At 36.9% G+C, this 22,410-nt stretch overlaps 1 protein-coding gene across 4 annotated transcripts; it reads right to left on the bottom strand.

The window, feature by feature from the left end:
• Window positions 1-868: 868 nt before the first annotated feature.
• LOC112848273 (C-type lection lectoxin-Enh3-like) lies at window positions 869-18,457 on the bottom strand. 4 transcript variants are annotated; one of them, XM_025911846.1, is made up of 4 exons: window positions 3,279-3,318; window positions 2,286-2,630; window positions 2,043-2,137; window positions 869-1,884 (listed from the first exon to the last, which is right to left on the bottom strand). In XM_025911846.1, the coding sequence occupies exons 2-4, from the start codon at window positions 2,584-2,586 to the stop codon at window positions 1,789-1,791; spliced, it is 492 nt and encodes a 163-aa protein (XP_025767631.1). In that variant the 5' UTR covers window positions 2,587-2,630; window positions 3,279-3,318; the 3' UTR covers window positions 869-1,788. The 4 variants fall into 4 exon arrangements, with proteins under 4 accessions (XP_025767631.1, XP_025767629.1, XP_025767630.1 ...); XM_025911844.1 differs by lacking the exons at window positions 2,286-2,630; window positions 3,279-3,318 and adding an exon at window positions 18,003-18,457; XM_025911845.1 differs by lacking the exon at window positions 3,279-3,318 and having other exon boundaries at window positions 2,286-2,657.
• Window positions 18,458-22,410: the final 3,953 nt, after the last annotated feature.

Below are 22,410 nucleotides of genomic sequence, written 5' to 3'. Positions count from 1 at the left end.
AAAGTCTTTAGGGGAGGTCGGGAGGTCTCTAAAAATTATTCAGTGCTTGTAAAAGTTATCGATGAAGGGCTCCCCATCCTATGATCAGCCTGGGAAACTGACCTACAGTTTTTACTGATCAGGAATGGACAATGATTCTACAGAATTTTAAAAAGACGTCCAGGGAACTTAGACCGAGACTAACCCAATTCATCCTACTACACTGAATTTACTGGTCACCACATAGATTATTGTTGTGGAAAGTTTAACAATAACCTGCAAACATCCCCAGTGAGTGTTTTGAAGTGGTTTAATAACATATTGCAATATGGAGAGAAGCATCCCAGCCAAAAAAAACGCCCTCACATCTTATATACACACAGACACTCTCAAACAAAGAACATTCCACCACTAGCAGCACAGTCACTGTGCACCGGTCCAAAACAATGCTTTGTTTTAAATCCATCACTTGACTGCAAGCTAACCGGTTTATTCTGCACTACACTGAAAATTATTTTCATGCAACCTATAAATAACAGAGTTAGTCTACCTCAGTTTTTCCTTTAAATATAACCTCTTTTCTTCCTGTGTTGTCCTGTCGTTCATCTATTTCTCCATCTCTGAGTGCAGTTAGTTTTTTTCTTTTGTCTCACTGTGAAAAACTGTGACTGTACCTTTAGCTAGAAGACACTGTGCGACAAACTGTAGACACAAAAGGTTTGTGTTTGCTGATGTTTGTTGAGCGAGTAGATACAATTCAATTCAATTTTATTTTATTTATATACTGCCAAATCAAAACAACAGTTGCCTCAAGACACTTTACATTGTAAGGTAAAGACTCTACAACAATACAAAGAAAACAGAGAAAACCCCAAAACTGACCCCCTATGAGGAAGCACTTTGGCGATAGTGGGAAGGAAAAACTCCCTTTTTACAGGAAAAAACCTTCAGCAGGACCCGAATCAGGGCGGGTCAGGATCTGCTGTGACCGGTTGGGGGTGATCAGGTGAAGACAGAACAAAGACATGCTGTGGAAGGGAGCCAGGGAATTTAATATTAGCTACTATTTAAATGCAGAGAGGTTTTTAAACACATAGTGAGTAAAAAAGGTGACTGAAGAAGAAACACTCAATGCATCACGGGAATCCCCCAGAGGCCTAGACTTATTGCAGCGCAACTAGTTTTAAGTATAATCTTAAAAGTAAAATGGGTCTTCTGAATCCAAACTGAAAGCTGGTTCCACAGAAGAGGGGTCTGAAAACTGAGTGGTCTGAGGGGTCTGAGTGGGTGACGCACTATAAAAACTGTGTCACGCAACATAGGATGTGATATGAAAATCCTCATGAGACACCCACGATAAAAGCGATGTGGCGAGCAAAAAAACAGCCTTAAGTGGAACTCAGCAGAAATAGTGTTGAGCCGTAACACCTTCAGTTGCAACAAGTCAATCGAAGTAAGTGCTAGATGTCAGTGTGAGACACTTTTAAAACATTCCTTTCCAAAACACTCACAAATGCACACATAAGGATAGAAAAAAGATTCACGTACATTTCATTACCTTACTGTAATCTGGCTTTGCTGTTACCCGCCAATCTTTGGGATGTTTACAGTTATTGGAAAATTCAGGATTCAAATACAGGATTCTGGAAAACTTACTACTGTTTATTACATGGATGAATGAAGAAAATGTAAAATATTCTAATGTGTAAAACTGTCTATAATATGTTCACACTGTTCTATGCTAGTCTGTTAAAGTACATTGATCATCCATCTTAATCTTTTCTGATTCTTTTATCTTCAGCCACTTCTTCAAGGCTCCTTGGTAAAAACTCTTCCATCAGCTTGTTTTCTCCACGTTAGACGAAAAACAGCAGTCGTGTTATTACTCCTTAGCTTCTGGCTCATCTATTAGACAGAAAATACTCATGTTTCCATTTACTATAGCAAAGCCATGAAGGTCATAATGTGATACAGTACTTATTTCATGTCACAATCTAAATAAACGTATACATGATATACTGAAATTTAACTGCTCTTCATTAACAAAGATCTATATCAGTTACTTGCTCCAAGATGTCTGCTTGCACCGAAGGGTTGCTTAGATCCAGCACTGAGTCCTGTGGGCTGATCCTCAGCTTAATGAAACTCAGCTTGTTCCCTAATATAAACACATGCAAACAGAGTTAGTCTGGATCATATTTGCAAGACCTTTTACACATTTCTGCCATTGAGAAAGACACAGATATTTTTTTTCTATTTGAAATATAAATATTATATTAAATCTTCTAGTAAAGAGTTTTACTCACTGCAGTCACAGACGAATGGATGTGTTTCTGTACATGCCCTCTCTCCCCATTTACCAGAGTTCACCTTCAACATGGCAACACATGTTAGGGTGCCATCAGTCCAGACAGTCTCGGCTGGGTTCCAGTATCTAAATGAGGAGTCAGTCTGGTCTGACCACTCCCAGGGGTCTCTGAAGAGGCCAATAAACACTTCACTACCACTGGCTACTTCCTTGACTATCTGGTACTCAGCATCATTCCTCAGACTGGTCAGGTCTGTGTAGTGTGTTCTGCAGTAATCCCGAGCAGCAGTCCAAACCATGCTTTGTGTGTTAAGGATGTACTGATCTGCACCTTGTTTTGTCGCTACAAAGTAAAGTAAAATTAGCTTCATTGACTTTTCATTTCAACAAAATGTACAGTTAAAACATTTGCTATGTAGCATTGGTCCTCAGGTTTCAGCCAAAAGTGTGTAGTGTGTCCTGTAGTATAAACTTTATGTATTGACAAGCCAGTGATCCACACCGTTTGTTCTTAAAATAAAGAGACAATTTTTTAAAACTACATTTTAAACCTATCTACAGAGATTGCAGTACAAACCAAAGAATGATAATTAAAGTTTGAAAATAAAATGTGCCATTACATTTAGTGAAAAACAGTTTGATTGCTTAGCTTGAGCTTGATACAATCACTGTATACAGTGGTTCCTTGTTCATCGCAGGAGTTACGTTCCAAAAATAACCCACGATAGGTGAAATCTGCAGCCAACTTTATTTTTTACAGTTATTATAGATGATTTAAGGCTGTAAAACCCATCACTACACACTTTATACGCTTTTCTCAGACAGGCATGAACATTTTCACACTTTTCTCTCTTGTTTAAACACTCTCAAAGTTCAAACCTTCATAGAAAAATAAGTGCAGTATAGGATGAAACCAAAGGCACCCGCAGGTGCCTTTGATGGTGCAAAACGTTTTGTCGACATTGTTGTGTTTGTTGGGGAGAAAACTTACAAAAATACAGTACAGCACTTCAGAGTCTCACTGCTAGTGATTGGAGATTTATGTAAATTTGACAAGCTGAACACATTCTGTACTGTACAGGAGACATGGCACGAGATTGATTGACAACGGTCTACAGCCAATCAGGACGCAGAACACAATGCGCTGTAAAAAAACAAAACAAAGAAAAAAACATGGAAAATTGCACAAAAACAGCGAGGCCGCGAAAGGTGAGCCGCGTAATAGCGAGGGACCACTGTACACCACTTTTCACTTTATTATTACTTATTATTCAACACTGACTCTTTTCCACAGCTTGTCTTTGTCTTGTCTCCCTCCTTTCACCCTCAACCTGTCGAAGCAGAGGGCTGCCCCTCCATGAACCTGCTTCTGTTGGAGGTTTCTTCTTGTTTAAAGAGAGTTTTTACTTCACCTGGCCGCAAACTGCTTGCTCACAGGGAGTCGTCTGTCTGTTGGCTTTTCTCTGTGTATTAGTAGGGTTTTTTCCATACAATATAAAGCACCTCGAGGTGTCTGTTGGTGTTATCTAGTGCTATATAAATGAAACTGAATTCAATTCATTTAAACTGAACTGTTAGAAGACTTGTGACCAGTTCAAAGTTGACCATGTTTGTCAAGTCTGAAATTTCATGGATTACCAGTAAATATCATAGAAACATTCTAACAGGTAACCATGAATTTGTCAGGATTTGCTGGGTGGGAAACGAGACAAGGCTCAAATAAAACAGCAGCTTTATTGCTGAAACTCCAGGAAACACAGTGACCAGGAAACACCAGGCAACTCTAGACTCTAGGAGAGCACAAACACAGCCAGGGAAACGACAACGATGTGACAAGGAACAGAGAAAACTGAGGACTTAAATACACACACACACACACACACACACACACACACAGGATAAAATGACGAAGAGGCAACAGGTGGGAACACAACTGGAAGTTACAGATTAAAGAGACAGAGGAAGCAAAACGGGATACAATGCAAACACAGCGAGAGAATGGCAAAATGAATAATTCAAAACCACTCACCATCAAAGCAAACTGAATATTTTCGGTTGACACAGGTAAACGAATTCAGGTTGCTGTTGCTGGAAATTGCACAATTGCCACTATTTTCTGAGCTCCACAACAAATAATTTTTTTCTCCCTCTTTATAGAAATCATCACCTGCCAGAGACCAGTGCCACCTGGGGGTCGTGCCTTTTGAAAGCCCAATCCACACAGCATCATCATATTTATCTTTGACAGCTTTGAGGACAATTTCCATCTCTCTCATGTCATTAATAGTGGCCAGGTCGAAACATTGCTCCCTGCAGATGCTCTGTGCTTCAGTCCAGGTCTTTGGTGTTTGAAAGAAGACAAACTGGGGCTGGAGGCCATCTGAAAATGGCAAAGACAGGCCTGTGGAATAAAAATACACTAAATAATTAATGATAAGCCATCATAAAAGCCACTGTTGTCAGCAGTTAGATCTATAAAAATAAAAAAATGACACATGTCAAAACTTTGTTTACTTCAAATGTAATTAAAGAAATTCACTGTAAGATTTGTCGAAATTTCAGCAACTGGTGTACCACTGAAAACTACATCTAAGACAATAATAAAGTGGGTTTATTTTTAAAAAGACTTCTGACCACTGCAGACCTGCTTAACAGAAAGTTTAATGTAGATCAAACAATATGTTAAACATAAAAAAAATAAGAAAATTATGAGCTTAATTATCAGAACCTTTCAGATTTTTGCAATATATTTACATGATTAGATATTATGTTATTATCCAAGTAATATCATTACTGGCAGTCGGCTCTTTCCAATTGAAAATGACACACACTATGTTTTCCACAACTGTAAGGAAAACATATTACAATTGCCCTAATTATTTTAATTTCATCTAAATCCATATTACACCAAAAATAAATGGTGCGCTTCTTTTTTGGAGTAAATGGGGGAACTACTGACTGAAAGACCTTTAAAGAGCTGGCTACCAGTAGGTGGCAGACTGCAGCTTATTGGGACTCTGCACTTACTTTTTTGGTTGCATAAAAGTAAGGTTGTCTTAAAGTAAGCTGAAAATATTATTGTGTGGATGCCCTAAAAGGGCTTCCACACTATTGTTTTCCTGTTTCTCTTTATTCTTTATTATTCTTGGGGATTCCGTACGTTTTTTGCCGCTTAACTACTCCCTCAGTTTTCAGCCGATTTTCTCAGTTCAAACTTTAAAAAATTCTGCTCTTTCTGCTAATGTGTGCTATGACTTTTGGTGCTCATAACTTCTATACTTTTTGAGATATTGAATTTTTTTTGCAATATTTTTTGCCCATTTCTGCCATATTATCAGTGGCCTCACTGATTTTCCTTGCCGGGATGACCTGTGTTTTAGCTCAGTGAGATGAGCATCCGTTCTCAGACTGGGAGGCCCGGGTTCAAATCCCGCTTATGGCAACATTTCTTTCAGTTAACAGTTAAACTTTTTAACTCAATTTCAGCTTTTTCACCCCTTTTCAGCAAAATTTTCAGTTTTTTCACCACTTTTCAGCACCAATCCCAGCTTTTTCTGCTGTTTTCAGCAAAGACCTCTTTTCAGCAGAATTCTGAAAAGAGTTCTGCAGAACTCTTTTCAGCAGAAATTCTGCTGATTGAACTCTTTTCAGCAGAATTTTCACCTCTTTTCAGCCCAAATTCTGCTTATTCACCTCTTCTGCAAAATTTTCAGCCTTTTCTCCTCTTATTAGCACAAATCTCAGCTGTTTTCAGAAAAAACCTCTTTTGAGCAGAAATTCTGCTGATTCATCTCTTTTCAACGCAACTTTCTGCTTCTTTACCTCTTTACAGCAGAAATTCTGCTGATTCACCTCTTTTCTGCAAAATTTTCAGCCTTTTCACCTCTTATCAGCACAATTCTCAGCAGCTTCTGCTCATTTCAGCAGAATGGTCAGTCTGTCCACCTCTTTTTTGTGAGAATGATTTTGGCCCAGTGAGATGAGTAACCGCCTTGAGACTAGTGCTGGGCGATATATCGAGTTTTTTAAAAATATCGATATATTTTCATACGAGATATAAGATGTGACAATATCGTTTATATCGATATAGTCTATGTTACATTATAACTATACTTGTGGAGCCGTAAGTTTGCCTCTCTTCCGTCCATTTTTGTCTCTACGCTGCGTTACTGGGCCTTGTCTCTCCTTCAGTGAACAACTCCCCCTCCTCCCCCAAAGCTTCACCTGCAGACAACGACAAGATGAACACGGCAAATCTCCGTGTTACCGTGGATTGCCCCATGCTTGGGGCTGGACGGCGTCAATGTGTTAGAGAGCTAACTGCGCTAATGAGCTAACCACGCTAACGAGCTAACCACGCTAACGCCATGCACGGCCTGAAATCCTTTCATTCTCTCAAAAGTTGACCGCGCGCATTATGTATGAATTCTGGTTGTGCTTGATGACCGCGAACAGTTTTTCATGTTCTAGACGGCGCACAGCAATCTGTCTGTTTCAGTACGACTTTGGTGAGCTACGGAGCTGCACCGCTTGATAGATTGTCGGAGCATTACGGCTACTGTAGTGGAGCCTCGCGGAGTGATACGTACTGTGCTTCAACGTAATATTACCGTATTGTGTGTATAAGGACCATAAATGGCACCTGTGCAGAGACACGGTTAAGAGGATTTCAAATTGCAGGCTGTCAGTCATGCAGTAGAACTTGGGAGCAGCTGTGAAATCTGTCTCTTTGTTATTATGCTCAGCATCTTTTAGTTTACATTTTGACTGCACAATTGTGAGCTTTTTGTTATGCACAAAAACAACATTGTGTTCTTTTATTTATGGAGCATTATTATTTAATAAACGCTGATAATTTATTAGAGTAAATTCTTCATGTACATCTACGCTGTATGTTAATAAAAGTGCCTGTGTGACATCTAGGACACAGCTTTGACTAAACTCTCTTTTTGTTCTTACCTTATGGCTTAAAGAAAATAAATATCGAGATATATATCGTATATCGCCATCCAGCTAAAAAATATCGAGATATGAATTTTGGGTCATATCGCCCAGCTCTACTTGAGACCACGAGGGCCAGGTTCGAATCCTGCTCAGGGTGAAATTTTTCTTTCACCACCATACTACTTTTTGCAACTTTTCAGCTTTTTCAGCTTTTCAGCAGACAGCTTCAGCGTTAAGGCATCCACACAGCATTTTCGCAGGAAATGCAAATTTTTCTACTTTTAAATATAAATAGAGAACTAGATGTGGTTAGTTATACTTTCAGTTAATACTGATATAATGTGGCTAATGTTAAAGTATTCACTCCAAAATTTAAACACTCCAGTTTCAACAGTTTAGGTGAGGGGGTTGGAGGTGTACTCAGAATATACCTATCCACCCCAAGTGAATTTGTAGTGGTTTATTTCTAATGATAGATATTAAATATCCCACTGTGTTCCAATATATTATTTTCGGATAGAAAAAGTGGGATGTCCTTGTCCTTGCAATTGCAAAGCAAGACAATAAATAAAACACTTAATTGAGCTGCACACCTAATAATATGGATGCAATGATTTGTCAGATTGAGGGATGCATTCTGCAAAAAAGTTATTTGCCAGATAACTTTAACTACTAACTACATTCACTATAATCAAGTCTCTCATGCTGCAATATTAACTTCAACTCCTCCATCTCTGCATGCAGGTGATAGTTCTTGTTTTTCTCTGAAGCATAGATAAGCCTAGGTATGTAGGTAGGTCACTGCTGGGTAAGAAGTGACATGTTGGATCTAAATTGGATGCAACAGTTTTTACCAATAGGCTGATCATAAGTGTAACACTGAAATCTGCTGTGCCATATGTGTCTGTGAGCGCAGCGCAAGGGAGGGAGAAAAAGGAGAATCGAAAAGTACGAGTTGTCACCGACCAGAAACGCGAGATAGAAGCATGTAAATATAATAATAACCACTGCAGCCAAAAAGAGTGCCTGAGGAGCCCAGTTATAAGTAAGCTATTAAGAGTGAGAACGGGTTGACTGTACACTGTGTTCGTGTTTTCCATCGAAATAATGAGTTCCGTTGGAGCAGCCTTTCAACGCCTCTCTCTGTCTCTCGCTAGCAAAGTTGACCCAGACAATAAAGTAAAGCTAGTTTTCGGCTACGAGCCCGACACGGAACCCGACGTATTAGCCAGAGGTCCCTTTACTACGGTTCGGAACCGCGGACCTGTTTAATATACGCGTGGAATAGTTTTCTATGCGAGATCGCTGCAAAAAGTGCAGCCTTACATAATGTCCAACCTACTGTTACTCATTTTATATTAAAAAAATCACACAGCAATAGTACATTCATGTAGCTGTAAAAAGCTTGATAATATATTAAGTAATCCAAAGTATTCAGAATATGTTACCCTCATTAATTAACTTAATGGAATACGTTACAAAATACATTTTGGGGCATGTATTCTGTAATTTGTAGTGGAATACATTTTAAAAGTAACTTTTCCAACACTGACTACACATTTAATGTAGAAGAATACGTGTTTTGCTACAGAAAGTCCTTGTTCTTCTCTAAAAAAAAGTCCTTGGTCTGCACTTAAAAAACTTTTTAGATAAATGTTTTATTTTGTGCTTGCAGGTTCATTCTACGAATACTGATAGAACCAAATGCACATCAAAGTCACAGATCAGCCAAAAGTCTGTAAAGAGGGTCCAGAGAACGAGCAGCAGCCTTAATGTGGCATCGCTGATTAGGCACCTTGCAGTCGATAAATTGTAACACAAAATGATTTTTCTTTTTAAATTAATTATATTTTTGGTTGTTTTGTATTTCTGATATATTAGTGTCAGGTCCCAAGTGGCTGGGATATCTTTGAACTTCACTTCAATAATCTGCCAAAATTCCATTTTTATTTTTCTTGATGCCCAGGTTGTTAAGCTTTCACAAGGCAAGATTTTCAGAGAGCTTAATGTCAGATGTTGTGATTTGCAGCCTGAGTGAGTTTGGTATTTAATAAAATTTGTAATAAAAATGCTTTGATGTGTTTTTTTAAAATGTGCTTTAATGTGAGAGACTATTGAGACCCACAAGTTGAAGACTGAATTTCGAAGAAAAGTGCAATTTTAATGTTCTGCATCAATTTAAGGCGTTTTTTAAAGGCCAAATTTATTTGAGTATCTCACTTTTAGAGTTACGTTTCAAGTTTAAAGTGCTGTCCTGCTATTAGAATGTTTTTATAGGTTAAAGTCACAATTTTACAGTATTTAATGAACATACTGTAAATGAATATACAACAAAAGCACTTGAAGAAAGACTACAAGAAGTGCCATAAACAATAACAGTAGAAGTACCACAAAGGATGTTACAGTAATAGTGTAAATGGATAATACAGGAAAAGTGCTGCACAAGCCATTACAGTAAAAATACAGTGAATGAGATCACAGTAGAAGTATTGTGAAAGATATTACAATAATGCTGTAAATGGAAAAACACTAAAGATACTGTAAAGGAAAGTAAAACAATATTGTAAATAAAAATACAGTAAGATTACTCAATTTTTTATTTACATAAATTTACTGGAATCCAGCTGCTAACTAGTTGCTGTTTATTTTACATCAACCTCTGTACAGTGTAACCACCATGATATTTCTTGGATATTAACAGGTTATTACATGGTACATGGTTACATGGTACGTAGGTTTGTTCGTACATTCTTGTTTCTGCCTTGTTATCCTACTATTACCACTTTATTATTGAGCTTTAATAGAAAATGCTAAAAAAAAAAAAGAAAGAAAGAAAAAAAGCTGTTTTTACTGAAATGCACTCTACACTAAGCTAAAGATGTTTGAAAGGCTGACAAAACTTTTAACATTATTTTACAACACTGACCTGACAGCAGCAGAAGATGTATGATCCCCGCCATAGCTGCTATTCTTCTGACAAGAGTTCTGCTGAAGGTTTCTGTTATATGTTTATATGTTTGCACTAGACACTACACTATTGGTGCTGTTTTGTATTTCTGATTCTGATCATGTAAATGTTTCTCATCTAGAATGCAAAACAACCCCGTTCTTTGGTTAATTTAATGTCAAGGTAATTACAGCATTGTACAGGGTGGAGTCTTTGTTACTGATGGCAATGCTCCTAGTTCACCAACAGTATATTTATCTTTCTCTCACTGTAGGGTTTTTAAATTTTTAAATACCATACATTAGTATACTAATACTATACTACATGCTAACATGTTATGCAGTAAATTTTCAATTTTCCAAACAACTATGATTCCCAGATGGTGTTCATGCAGCAGGATTTATAATACAAAGGTTCATACTACAAAATCAGAATCAGGATAATTTATTAATCCCTAAGGAAATTATGTGGTTATAGTTACTCAGTAGAATAGACTAACAGAAACAGTAACAGACTGAAATAAATTAAATAATGTAATATATTACAAAGTTTACAAAATATAATAAATTGCTCTAATATATACAAATAGCTTAATTATAAATACCCAGAATATTACATATACATTAGATATATGTGATGCATTTTACTCTCAACTGTAAACTATGAAACTTTGTTATTTGCACTGTAGAGCATGTGCAAAAGGGTGTAACTATTGCACTGTGTACATTAGATGGAGGAGTTGTACGGGGAGACAGCCACAGGTAGGAATGATTTCCTGTGTTGTTGAATTTGATTGTTGATATCTTAATTGCCATATGGTATTGATATTGATATAGATATAGTGTACATGAATGGCAATGTGAATTGAAATGTCTAGCTATCTGCACTACTAACACTGCCAATAATCATTTTGAAAAGCTATTTTGACATTTATTATTGGCAGTCTATACATTTTGCAGATAGTTAGACATTTCAATTCCTGCCATAGTTGCCATTCTCCTGAAAAGTGTTCTGCTGAGGTTTCTGTCATTTTCTCTGCACTAGATACTTTATTAGTTATGCACTTTTGCTTTTCAGATCCTGATCATGTAAATGTTACTCATAGAGAATGTAAAACAACCTTGTTCTTTGTTTAATGTAATGTCAAGGTAATTGCAGTGTCCCCATCAGTGACTGAGGGTGGAGCTTTTTTTCACTGATGAGGATGCTCAGTGAAGCATTGTGGAATTTTATCATTCCACAATAATTATTGTGGAATGATAAAATTACATTTATCATTCATCTAATTTACTTCCCTCACTGGAGAATTTTATGAAGACTAACCAATTTCTACATAATATGTTATTAGTATTATTATTTAGTATAGTAATATATAAAGCAGTAAATAATTTTACATTGTCAGTACAAAAGTGTGATTTCTGGATGGTGTTTGTCTAGCAGAATGGCATACTATAAAACCAGGTGCATAGTATTTCTGGATGCATAGCGACATCAATTAATAACTTTTGTCCCGGAGTGGGTCTGCAACCCAGTGTTTTTGTGTGTTTTAGTTATATTCTTTGATTATAGTCATTTGTGGGTTTTGGTTCTGCTTATTATATATTTAGTCCTAGGATTTTGGTTTCTGTCATTTTGCCTATGCAAAGGACCCAAATGCAAAGGAACTAGTTACATAATGTGAGCCGTTTATTAAGGCTGATACAAAATAAGAAAAATCAAAATGCAACAGAAAACCCAAAATTGAAAATACAAAAAAAACATGAAACCTGAGAGACATTTCGACAAGGGGAGAGTGAGATAGCTGGGAAACACAGCAGGATCATCTTGGATATAACGTAATACATAAGAAACAAGGGACTATCCAAATAAAACTGGAAAACAGACAGACACAGAAGGAAGCCTATAATTAGCTAAGACACCTTGATCAAGAGATGGCTTTTTAAGAAATGGTTTAATTACTGCCATATTAAAGGTCTGTGGTACATGACTGATTAATAGAGAGGTTGATTTATCTACACCGATAATTAATATTAGGGCGTCTTTGAGCAGCCTTGCAGGAATAAGGTCTAAAAGACACTATGATAGTTTGAAGGAAATAATTACTGAAGTTAACTCAGAATGATCAATTGGAGAAAAATGTCAAGTAGCTGTAAACAATGATACATCTGTGAGATGGTTATGAGTATTTTTTTCTCTAAATGTTAAAATTTTACTTGTGAAGAAATTCATTAAGTCATTTCTAATTAAGATTAAATGAGTGCTTGGCTCAACAGAGCCTGGCTACATTGTTAAAGAGAAACTAGGAGTGTTCTTATCTTCTTCATTCACTGATGAATAATCAGACCGGTGATAGTGCCAATAATACAGGCTGGCACTGTTCTTCTGGATGCTTTTGGCAAAAAACAGCATGCAACCTTGATAGAGGTTTCTCTGCAGGAGGACGAGAAGAATCGAGGTCACAAAGGAAGTTGGACTTGGAACAGAGTTGTTACCAGACTTGTTATGCCCAGCTATCCACATATTCCTAAAGAAATGGACAAAATCAACAAAAACAGAAAAAAAAATCCCACTTAGCACAAATCGTAACAATTATCTGAAAAACAAAGAGAAACAAGTTACATTTAGTTTTACAAATTCAATTGACTGTAATATTCTTCTCTTTGTTTTTTTTACTGTGTTTTATTGTAGCTCTTATGCTCCTTAAGTGTAATTCCATCAAACATATATGGTTACTGTAAATTTCTGGCTTCATGTACCTTCATATACTTTTCGAAATACTGTATATATTTTTAAAAAAATAGTATGTTGGCCCAGTTTCAGAATCTTTTTTCACACATCTCACAAATACTAAAGATAAATGCCTGAATTTTGGGAGGATAACAGACAGTAGAGAAGCCACAACATGGCCTGGGAGGAAAAAAAACTGCTAATAGAATAATAATGTATACTTTATTGATCCCTGTGGAGAAATGACTTCTTCTGTATTTGACCCATTCACTCAGTGAAGCAGTGGGCATCCACTAAACAGGCGCCCAGCACCTGGGCCTTACTCAGTTTCTGTCTAATTTCTCAGAGTTTTTGTCTGATTTAGGGCTCAGCTCAGAAAAAAATAATTATTGTGGATAATTTTAACACCCACATGGATACTAAAAATTACAGTATCAACATGGCATTTAATCTATTATTAGACTCAATTGGCTGTCTCAGAATACACCACCTTTATCACACTATATGGCATAGAAACTGAAGATTTAACGGAAAACCCTCTCCTAATTACATTTAAATTTACAATAATGGATTACACAGAAGTGGGGAATAGATTTCAACGCAGGAGATGTCTTTCTGAAGGTGCTGTATTTACGTTTAAGGATATAATTTTTATGCCTTGTGCCAACACAGAGCCACAAAGGTTGATTATCTTGTTAATAATTTTCTTCTTCACTATGTAAAACTCTAGATACTGTAGCTCGTATGAAAAAGAAAGCCTCAAATAAGATGTACTTGACTCTTTGGTATCATTTTCAAACGTGCACTTTAAAACTGAAACACGTAAGCTGGAGAGGAAATGGTGTCTTACTAATTCAGAAGAACATCATTTAGCCTGAAAAAATAATTTGCTGCTTCATAAGAAAGCCCTCCGTAAAGCTAGAACATCTTACTATTCATCACTGAAGAAAATAAGAACAACCCTAGGTTTCTCTTCAGCATTGTAGCCAGGCTGACAAAAAGTCAGAGCTCCATTGAGCCAAACATTTCTTTAATGTTAACCACTAATGACTTCATGTATTTCTTCACAAATCACAATAAATATCAATGCTACTTTCAGTACCATTGATATTTATTTAGAGTCTTTTTCTCCCATTGATCTTTCTGAGTTAACTTCAGTAATTACTTCCTCCAAACCAGCAATCTGTCTTTTAGACCCCATTTCTACAAGACTGCTCAAAGAAGTCTTATATTTAATTAATGCTTCGATCTTAAATATGATCAACCTATCTCTATTAATCAGCTATGTACCACAGGCCTTCAAGCTGGCAGTAGTTAAAAAATTACAGCCATCTCTTGACCCAGCTGTCTTAGCTAATTATAGGCCAGTCTCTACCCTTCCTTTTATTTAAGAAAATTCTTGAAACAGTAGTTGCAAAACAGCTAACTAACCTGCAGAGGAATGGCTGATTTCAAGAGTTTCAGTCAGGATTCAGAGCCCATCACAGCACAGAAACACAGTTTTATTGAAGGTTACAAATGATCTTATAATGGCCTCTGACAGTGGACTCATCTCTGTGCTTGTCCTGCTAGACCTCAGTGCAGCGTTCGATACTGTCGACCATAATATTTTATTACAGCCATTATAGAATGCTGTAGGTATTAAAGGTCCTGCCCTGTCATGGTTTGTATCATATCAATCTAATAGACTCCAATTAGTTCATGTAAATGGAGAGTGCTCTTGACACACTAAGGTTCAATTATGGAGTTCCACAGGGTTCAGTGCTAGGACCAATTCTGTTTACATTATACATCCTTCCCCTAGGCAGTATCATCAGAAGACATAGCATACATTTTCACTGCTATTCAGATGACACCCAGCTCTATCTATCAGTGAAGCCAGATAACACACACCAGTGAGTTAAAAATAAAAATGAGGTTATTGTACTTGGTCCCAAAAGTCTTAGAAATATGGTATCTAACCAGATACTTACTCTGGATATCATGACCTTACCTCCAGGAACACAGTGAGGAATCTTGGAGTTATTTTTGAGCAGGATATGTCCCTCAATATATATATATATGTATATATATACATATATATATATATATATATATATATATATATAGGTCAGCTTTCTTCCATTTGCACAACATGTCCAAAATTAGAAATATCCTGTATCAGAGTGACGCTGAAAAACTAGAAGCCTGCAGTCCGAGAGTGAAAGGTTCTAATGGGGTAACACAGTACTATAAGATCAGCCTGATTATTCAAGACCTTCTATGTGAGGAGCAGGATTTCAAATTCGAATCTCGAAGAGAAGCCAATATAGGAGAAATATGCTCTTTCTTTCTGGTCCCTTTGTTTAATACATGCATTGAAGGACATATCCTAGTCAAAAATGAATCCAAAATTCCTCACGGTGTTAACCCTAGAACACTATCGCCGGGTGATTTACACCCGGGAAAATACATTTACATGATTTCTCTCTCCTGCAGCTGTTTGCGTGTCGAGGAGCCTGTGCCTTCACCAGGGAAGTCTCAAATTTCCCAGGAATGGGTGGACCAAAGACCAGCTTTCCAGAGTCATTATTTTGTTTTAGGAGGGTTTTTTTTCATTTTGTTAGACATGGCACAGTTGAAAGTAAAAGAAGACCACTCTAATTTGTCATGTGTTGTCATATTTTGATATATTTGATTACTTTTTATTGGTTATATTATATCGGGTAAAAATCACCCGGCATTAGTGATTGTGTTACTATTTATAGCGATAGTGTTCTAGGGTTAATGGAGGCCAGGGTGATGTCATCTAGAGTAAGCATCTAGCTAGAGACTGCATTTCTAAGATTTTTAGGGCCGAGTACAATATCCTCAGTTTTATCTGAATGTAGAAGGTTTTAGGTCATCCAGCTCTATATGTGGTTAAGACATTATTGAAGAACAGAAATGGCTTAGTGTTTTTGGCTGGCTTCATGGATAGATAAAATTGTTTGTCATCTGCATAGCAGTGAAAATGTATGCTATGCCTTCTAATGATACTACCTAAGGGAAGCATGTGCAATGTAAACACAGTTGGTCTTATGGAACCCTGTGGAACTCCATAATTAACCTTAGTGTGTAAAGAGTACTCTTCATTTACATGAACTGATTTGAGTCTATTAGATTGATATTATTCAAACCCCTGTAGCGCTGTACCTATAATACCTACAGCAAGCTCTAATCACTGTAACAAAATGTTATGTTCAATAGTATTGACCAGTACCTGCACTAACAGGACAAGAACAGTGATTAGTCCTCTGTCAGAGGCCATAAGAAGATCATTTATAACCTTCACTAAAGCTGTATTTGTGATGTGATTAGCTCTGAAACCTGACTGAAACCATTCCTCTGCAGAGGACCTACCTAAGACAGCTGAGTCAAGTGATGGCTTTGTAAATAACGGTTTAAGTACTGCAAGCTTGAAGGCCTGTGGTACCTATCATTTAGCAAAGATAGGCTGATCATATTTTACTCACTGCCACGCCATCATCACACAGATCTAGCAATTCCTACCTGTTGTTAAGACGTAAGCTGTTGCAGTATTCTCCAAAACAATAGGTGTCACCACTAAGACAATATAGAAGAATATAATAGAATAGAATAGATTCTAATAGAATAGAATAGAATTCATCTTTATTGTCATTGCACACATCACAAGTATAAGTCAGCGAAATGCATGTCATACTCGCTGATACGAACAAGAAGAAGTCACAACCGGAAGCTTTTTTTTTTTTGCATTCTTTCTTTCCACAAACTCAAGTTTTCCAACAGTTGCGACATCTCACTCTTTTATTCTGTATGTCCCTGAATTTCTGTGATGGAGGTATAAACGGGCATGATCTGACACAAGTTAAAAAAAATCAAGAGGTGCATGACTGGGCAACACACAATAAAAACTGTGTCGCACAACACAGGATGTGATGTGATACATGAGACACCCATGACACAAGCGACGTGGCGAACATAAAAACAGCCTTAGGTGGAACCGGACTGAAAAACTGTTGAGCCGAGTCGTACTGCCTTGAATTGCAACGATCTAATCCAAGCAAGTGCTAGATGTTGTTTTCTCAAAAACACTGCAAAACACTCATACATGCACACATAAGGACAGAAAAAAGATACACAAATATATATATATATATATATGTATGGAGAGAGAGAGAGAGAGTGTATAACTTTTCATTATCATAGTGTACTTTTTCTAACACATAGTTTCTCACAAAAAAGGCAAAAAACTAAACAAAAGAAGAAATCACCAGATGCAAGCCACACAATATACCCCTGAGTAAGAGTTAAGTAGTTAAACAATTTTAATTCGAAACCACACAGGGTCGTTGGCAAATGTCTGTAATCTCGCTTTGCTGTTACACGCCAACCTTTGGGATGTTTACAGTTATTGGAAAACTCAGGATTCAAATACAGGATTCAGGAAAACTTACTACTGTTTATTAAATGGATTAATAAAGAAAATGGAAAATATTCTAATTTTATAAAACTGTGTCTATACTATATTCACACTGCTCTATGCTAGTCTGTTAAAGTACAGTGATCATCCATATTAATCAGTTCCCCTGATTTTTCTCTCTTCATTCACTTCTTCAAGGCTCCTTGGTAAAAACTCTTCCATCAGCTTGTTTTCTCCATGTTAGACGAAAAACAGCAGTCCTGTTATTACTCCTTAGCTTCTGGCTCATCTGTTACACAGAAAATACTCATGTTTCCATTTACCATAGCAAAGCCATGAAGGTCCTAATGTCATACACTACTTATTTCATGTCACAATCTAAATAAAAATATATATGATATACTCAAAGATCTGTATCAGTTACTTGCTCCAAGATGTCTGCTTGCACCGAAGGATTATTCAGATCCAACATTGAGTCCTGTGGGCTGATCCTCAGCTTAATGAAACTCAGCTTGTTCCCTAATATAAACACATGTAAACAGAGTTAGTCTGGATCATATTTGCAAGATTTTCCATCATTTTAAACATTTCTGTCACTTAGAAAGACACAGATAATGTTTGCTATTTGAAATATCAATGATATACTAGATGATTTAGTAAAGAGTTTCACTCACTGCAGTCACAGACGAATGGATGTGTTTCTGTACATGCCCTGTCTCCCCATTTACCAGAGTTCTCCTTCAACATAGCAACACAGTTTTGGGTGCCACTAGTCCAGACAGTCTCGGCTGGGTTCCAGAATCTAAATGAGGAGTCAGTCTGGTCTGACCACTCCCAGGGGTCTCTGAAGAGGCCAACATACACTTCACTGCCACTGGCTACTTCCTGGACTATCTGGTACTCGGCATCATTCCTCAGACTGGTCAGGTCTGTGTAGTTTGTTCTGCAGTAATCCCGAGCAGCAGTCCAAACCATGCTTTGTGTGTTAAGGATGTACTGATCTGCACCTTGTTTTGTCGCTACAAAGTAAAGTAAAATTAGCTTCATTGACTTTTCATTTCCACAAAAAAGTTAAAACATTTGCTATGTAGCATTGGTCCTCAGGTTTCAGCCAAGAGTGTGCAGTGTGTCCTGTAGTATTCCCGAGAATCAAAGCAAGACAGTTTTTATGTATTGACAAGCTCGTGATCTACACCGTTTGTTCTTAAAATAAAGAAACAATTTTTTAAAACTACATTTTAAACCTATCTACAGAGATTGCAGTACAAACCAAAGAATGATAATTAAAGTTTGAAAATAAAATGTGCCATTACATGTAATGAATACCAGTTTGAGTGTTTAGAATGAGCTGCTTTTCATTTTATTATTACTTATTGTTAAACACTGATTCTTTTGTCTATTTGATTGACTACTACCAAATGTCATAGACACATTCTAACAGATAACCATGAATTCAGGTTTCGCTGGGTGGCAGGCAAGGTAAGGACACAAGTGCAGGACTCAGAGATGAGGCTGAACTTAAACAGCAGCTTTATTGCTGAAACTCAGTGACCAGGAAACACCAGGCAACACTAAGACTCTAGAAGACAGCAAACACAGCCAGGGAAACAACAACAATGGGAAATGTGGGCTTGACACTGGGACTGGGGGGAAAAAAGACATGGATACACACAGCCTGGGGAGACAAAACAAAGAAATCACACAAACAACATGAGATGCTGAAGACAGAAAACAGACGGGACACATGAAAGCAGGCAACAACCAAAAACCTAGAAATAGTAAACTCAAATGCACTAGGAAATACAAAACTACAGACGAACTAACCTCTTAAATTCAAAAGAATGAGTCACAAAACCATCACAGACTCAAAAACTGTGCCAAAGACCCAGACCCATGAGATCATTACTTTCCTTAATGATGAACTCCTTTTTGAATGAATTATGCCATATCATTTGATTGAAATATTCCTGTTTTTTCGTGACTATAATTCTGTTAATAATAATAATTCTGTTTTTATTGATATAAACTTTTATGATTTATTTATTCATATATTTTATTATGTATTGATCAGTGGCAATATTTACACTGAATTGGAAAATGGCTGTAATTGCAGTATTGTAAGATGGTGTTCTTACTCCCCCTCCTCAGTTCAGTGACTGTTTGTTTTTCACATAAAGACTGAAGTCACTTGGATGAGTGATGAAATGTTTCACCCACTGTAAGCACTACACTCAGATGAACAGAACCAACTTTCTGAATGAATGAATGCCTCACCACATAACACATCCAACGTGTCTAATGACTGTTTTTGTGCTTGTATCATATCAGTATGTAAAAGAAAGACTCACCATCAAAGCAAACTGAATATTTTAGATAGTCACAGCCATACATATTTAGGTTCCCGTTGCTGGAAACTGCACAGTTGTTACCAGTTACTGAGCTCCACAACAAATAATTTCTTTCTCCTTCTTTGTAGAACTCGTCATCTGCCAGAGACCAGTGCCACCTGAGGGTCGTGCCTTTTGAAAGCCCAATCCACACAGCATCATCATATTTATCTTTGACAGCTTCGAGGACAATTTCCATCTCTCTCATGTCATTAATAGTGGCCAAGTCGAAACATTGCTCCCTGCAGATGCTCTGTGCTTCAGTCCAGGTTTTTGGTGTTTGAAAGAAGACAAACTGGGGCTGGAGGCTATGTGAAAATTGCAAAGACAGGCCTGTGGAACAAAAATACACTAAATACTTAATGACAAGACATCGTAAAACCCACTGCTGTCAGCAGTTAGATCTATAAAAATCACAAAAAAATGATACATGTGCAAACTTTGTTTACTCAGAATGTAATTAAAAATGTTCACTTTGTCAAAATTTTAGCAACATGTATACCACTGAAAACTCAATCTAAGACAAGAATAAACTGGATTTATTTTTACAGAACTTTTGAGCACTACAGATCTGCTTAACAGACAGTTTATGTCAGGAGACCTGGGTCGTCAACTCAGAGTTTTGTGTTTATTGGGTCTTTGAGTTTGTGTGCTTCATTATGTACTCTGTGTGTCTAGTTTTGTAGTCTAGTTTGCTTATACTTGTAGTTTATTTATCGAGTACTGTTGTTTAGTTCTCAGTTTGGCTACAGTTCCCTCCTGTATTCTTGTCTGTCGTCTGTCCGGGTCTGGTCTCCGTGAGTGTGTTTCTGTCATTTCCTGTTTTACTTTGGTAGTTTTCCTGTCTGTGTGCATCATGTTCTGTTTTGCTTTTTCCCCATTCTCATCTGATTATGGCCAGCTGTGTTTCCCTCCTAATCCTAATTCCCTCGTTTACCTTTCATATTTAGTGTCTGTGTGTTAATTTGCTCGGCATCGAGATCTACCCTCATCCCACACTGTGTGTTCCGTTTGCCAGCCTGCCTGTTTACTTCATTGGTATTTTCAGTTTAGTTATTTTATGTTCAGCAATAAAGCTGTTTTGACTGCACTATTTTGTCTCCGTGAGTCTACACTTTGGGTCCTATCTATCCTATCTATGACAGTTTAACTTAGATGGTTCAAGCAATATGTTAAACATAAAACAAGAAAAATGTAATTATCAGAACATTTCAGATATTGGCAATATATTTACATGATTAGATATTATGTTATTATCCAAGTAATATCATTACTGACAGTCACCTCTTTCCAGCAGTGTCTTGTGTTAAAGGAGACAATTTAAAGTGACGCACACTATGTTTTCCACAACTGTAAGGAAAACATATTACAATTGCCCTAATTATTTTAATTTCATCTAAATCCATATTAAACCAAAAATAAATTGTGTGCTTCTTGTTTTTTTTCACTGCCGTGGAAGTGGAGTAAATGGGGGAACTACTGACTGAAAGACCTTTAAAGAGCTGGCTACCAGTAGGTGGCATAAAAGTAAGGTTGTCTTAAAGTAAGCTGAAAATATTATTTTAAATATAAATAGAGAACTAGATGTCGTTAGTTATACTTTCAGTTAATACTGATATAATTTGGCTAATGTTAAAGTATTCACCCAAAAATTTAAACACTCCAGTTTCAACAGTTTAGGTGAGGGGGTTGGAGGTGGACTCAGAATATACCTATCCACCCCAAGTGAATTTGTAGCTGTTTATTTCTAATGATAGATATTAAATATTCCACTGTGTTCCAATATGTTATTTTTGGATAGAAAAAGTGGGATGTCCTTGTCCTTGCAATTTTTTAATCGGTTCAAACATTTAAGTCATGCATGAGTTGGAAGCAAGACAATAAAAAAAAAAAGTCCTTAGTTGAGCTGTACACCTAAAAATATGGATGCAGTGATTTGTCAGGTTGAGGGATGCATTCTGCAAAGATGATATTTGCCAAATAACTTTAACTACTAACTACAATCACTATAATTACCGGATTCTTTAAGTCTCTCCCTTTCTTTTTCTAGATGCCCAGGTTTTTTAGCTTTCACAAGGCAAGATTTTCACAGAGCTTAATGTCAGATGTTGGAATTTATTGGAATGGTCTCAGATGTTGTGATTTGCAGCCTGAGTCAGTTTGGTATATAATAAAATCACATAAAAATTAGCGCTGTCAGCGTTAATCTCGTTAAAATGACGTTAACGCCATAACCACATTACAGCAATCTCCGTTAGCGAGTTAGCGCGGATCGCCCTGTGCGTGGGACTGCACGGCGCTAACTCCTCAACGAGCTAACGCACCGGGCGATCTGCGCTAACTCGCTAATGGAGATTTGTCGGTTAATGCTGTTATGGCGTTAACTTCATTTGAACGAGACTAACGCTGACAGCACTAATAAAAATACTTTAATGCATTTTTTTAAAATGTGCTTTAATATGAGAGAATATTGAGACCCACAAGTTGAAGACTGAATTTCCAAAAAGGAGACATTTTAACGTTCTACATCAATTTAAGGCATTTTTTTAAAGGCCAAATTTATTTGAGTATCTCACTTTTAGAGTTACATTTTAAGTTTAAAGTGCTGTCCTGCTATTAGAATGTTTTTACAGGTTAAAGTCACAATTTTACAGTATTTAATGAACATACTGTAAATGAATATACAACAAAAGCA

Source organism: Oreochromis niloticus, linkage group LG11 (genome assembly GCF_001858045.2).
Source record: "Oreochromis niloticus isolate F11D_XX linkage group LG11, O_niloticus_UMD_NMBU, whole genome shotgun sequence".
In the NCBI taxonomy this organism is placed as follows: domain Eukaryota; kingdom Metazoa; phylum Chordata; class Actinopteri; order Cichliformes; family Cichlidae; genus Oreochromis; species Oreochromis niloticus.
Note: the sequence above shows the minus strand (reverse complement) of the source record. Positions and strands in the feature narration are given on the sequence as shown.

Excerpts from the sequence above, each read along its gene's own strand:
- LOC112848273 (XM_025911844.1), bottom strand. The coding sequence starts at position 18,375 with ATGAAGCTAATTTTACTTTACTTTGTAGCGACAAAACAAGGTGCAGAT. Across the intron at positions 2,138-18,002 it reads TCCATTCGTCTGTGACTGCA|GGAACAAGCTGAGTTTCATT; the intron begins GTGAGTGAAACT and ends TGTTTATATTAG. Across the intron at positions 1,885-2,042 it reads AAGCAGACATCTTGGAGCAA|ATGAGCCAGAAGCTAAGGAG; the intron begins GTAACTGATATA and ends TCTGTCTAATAG.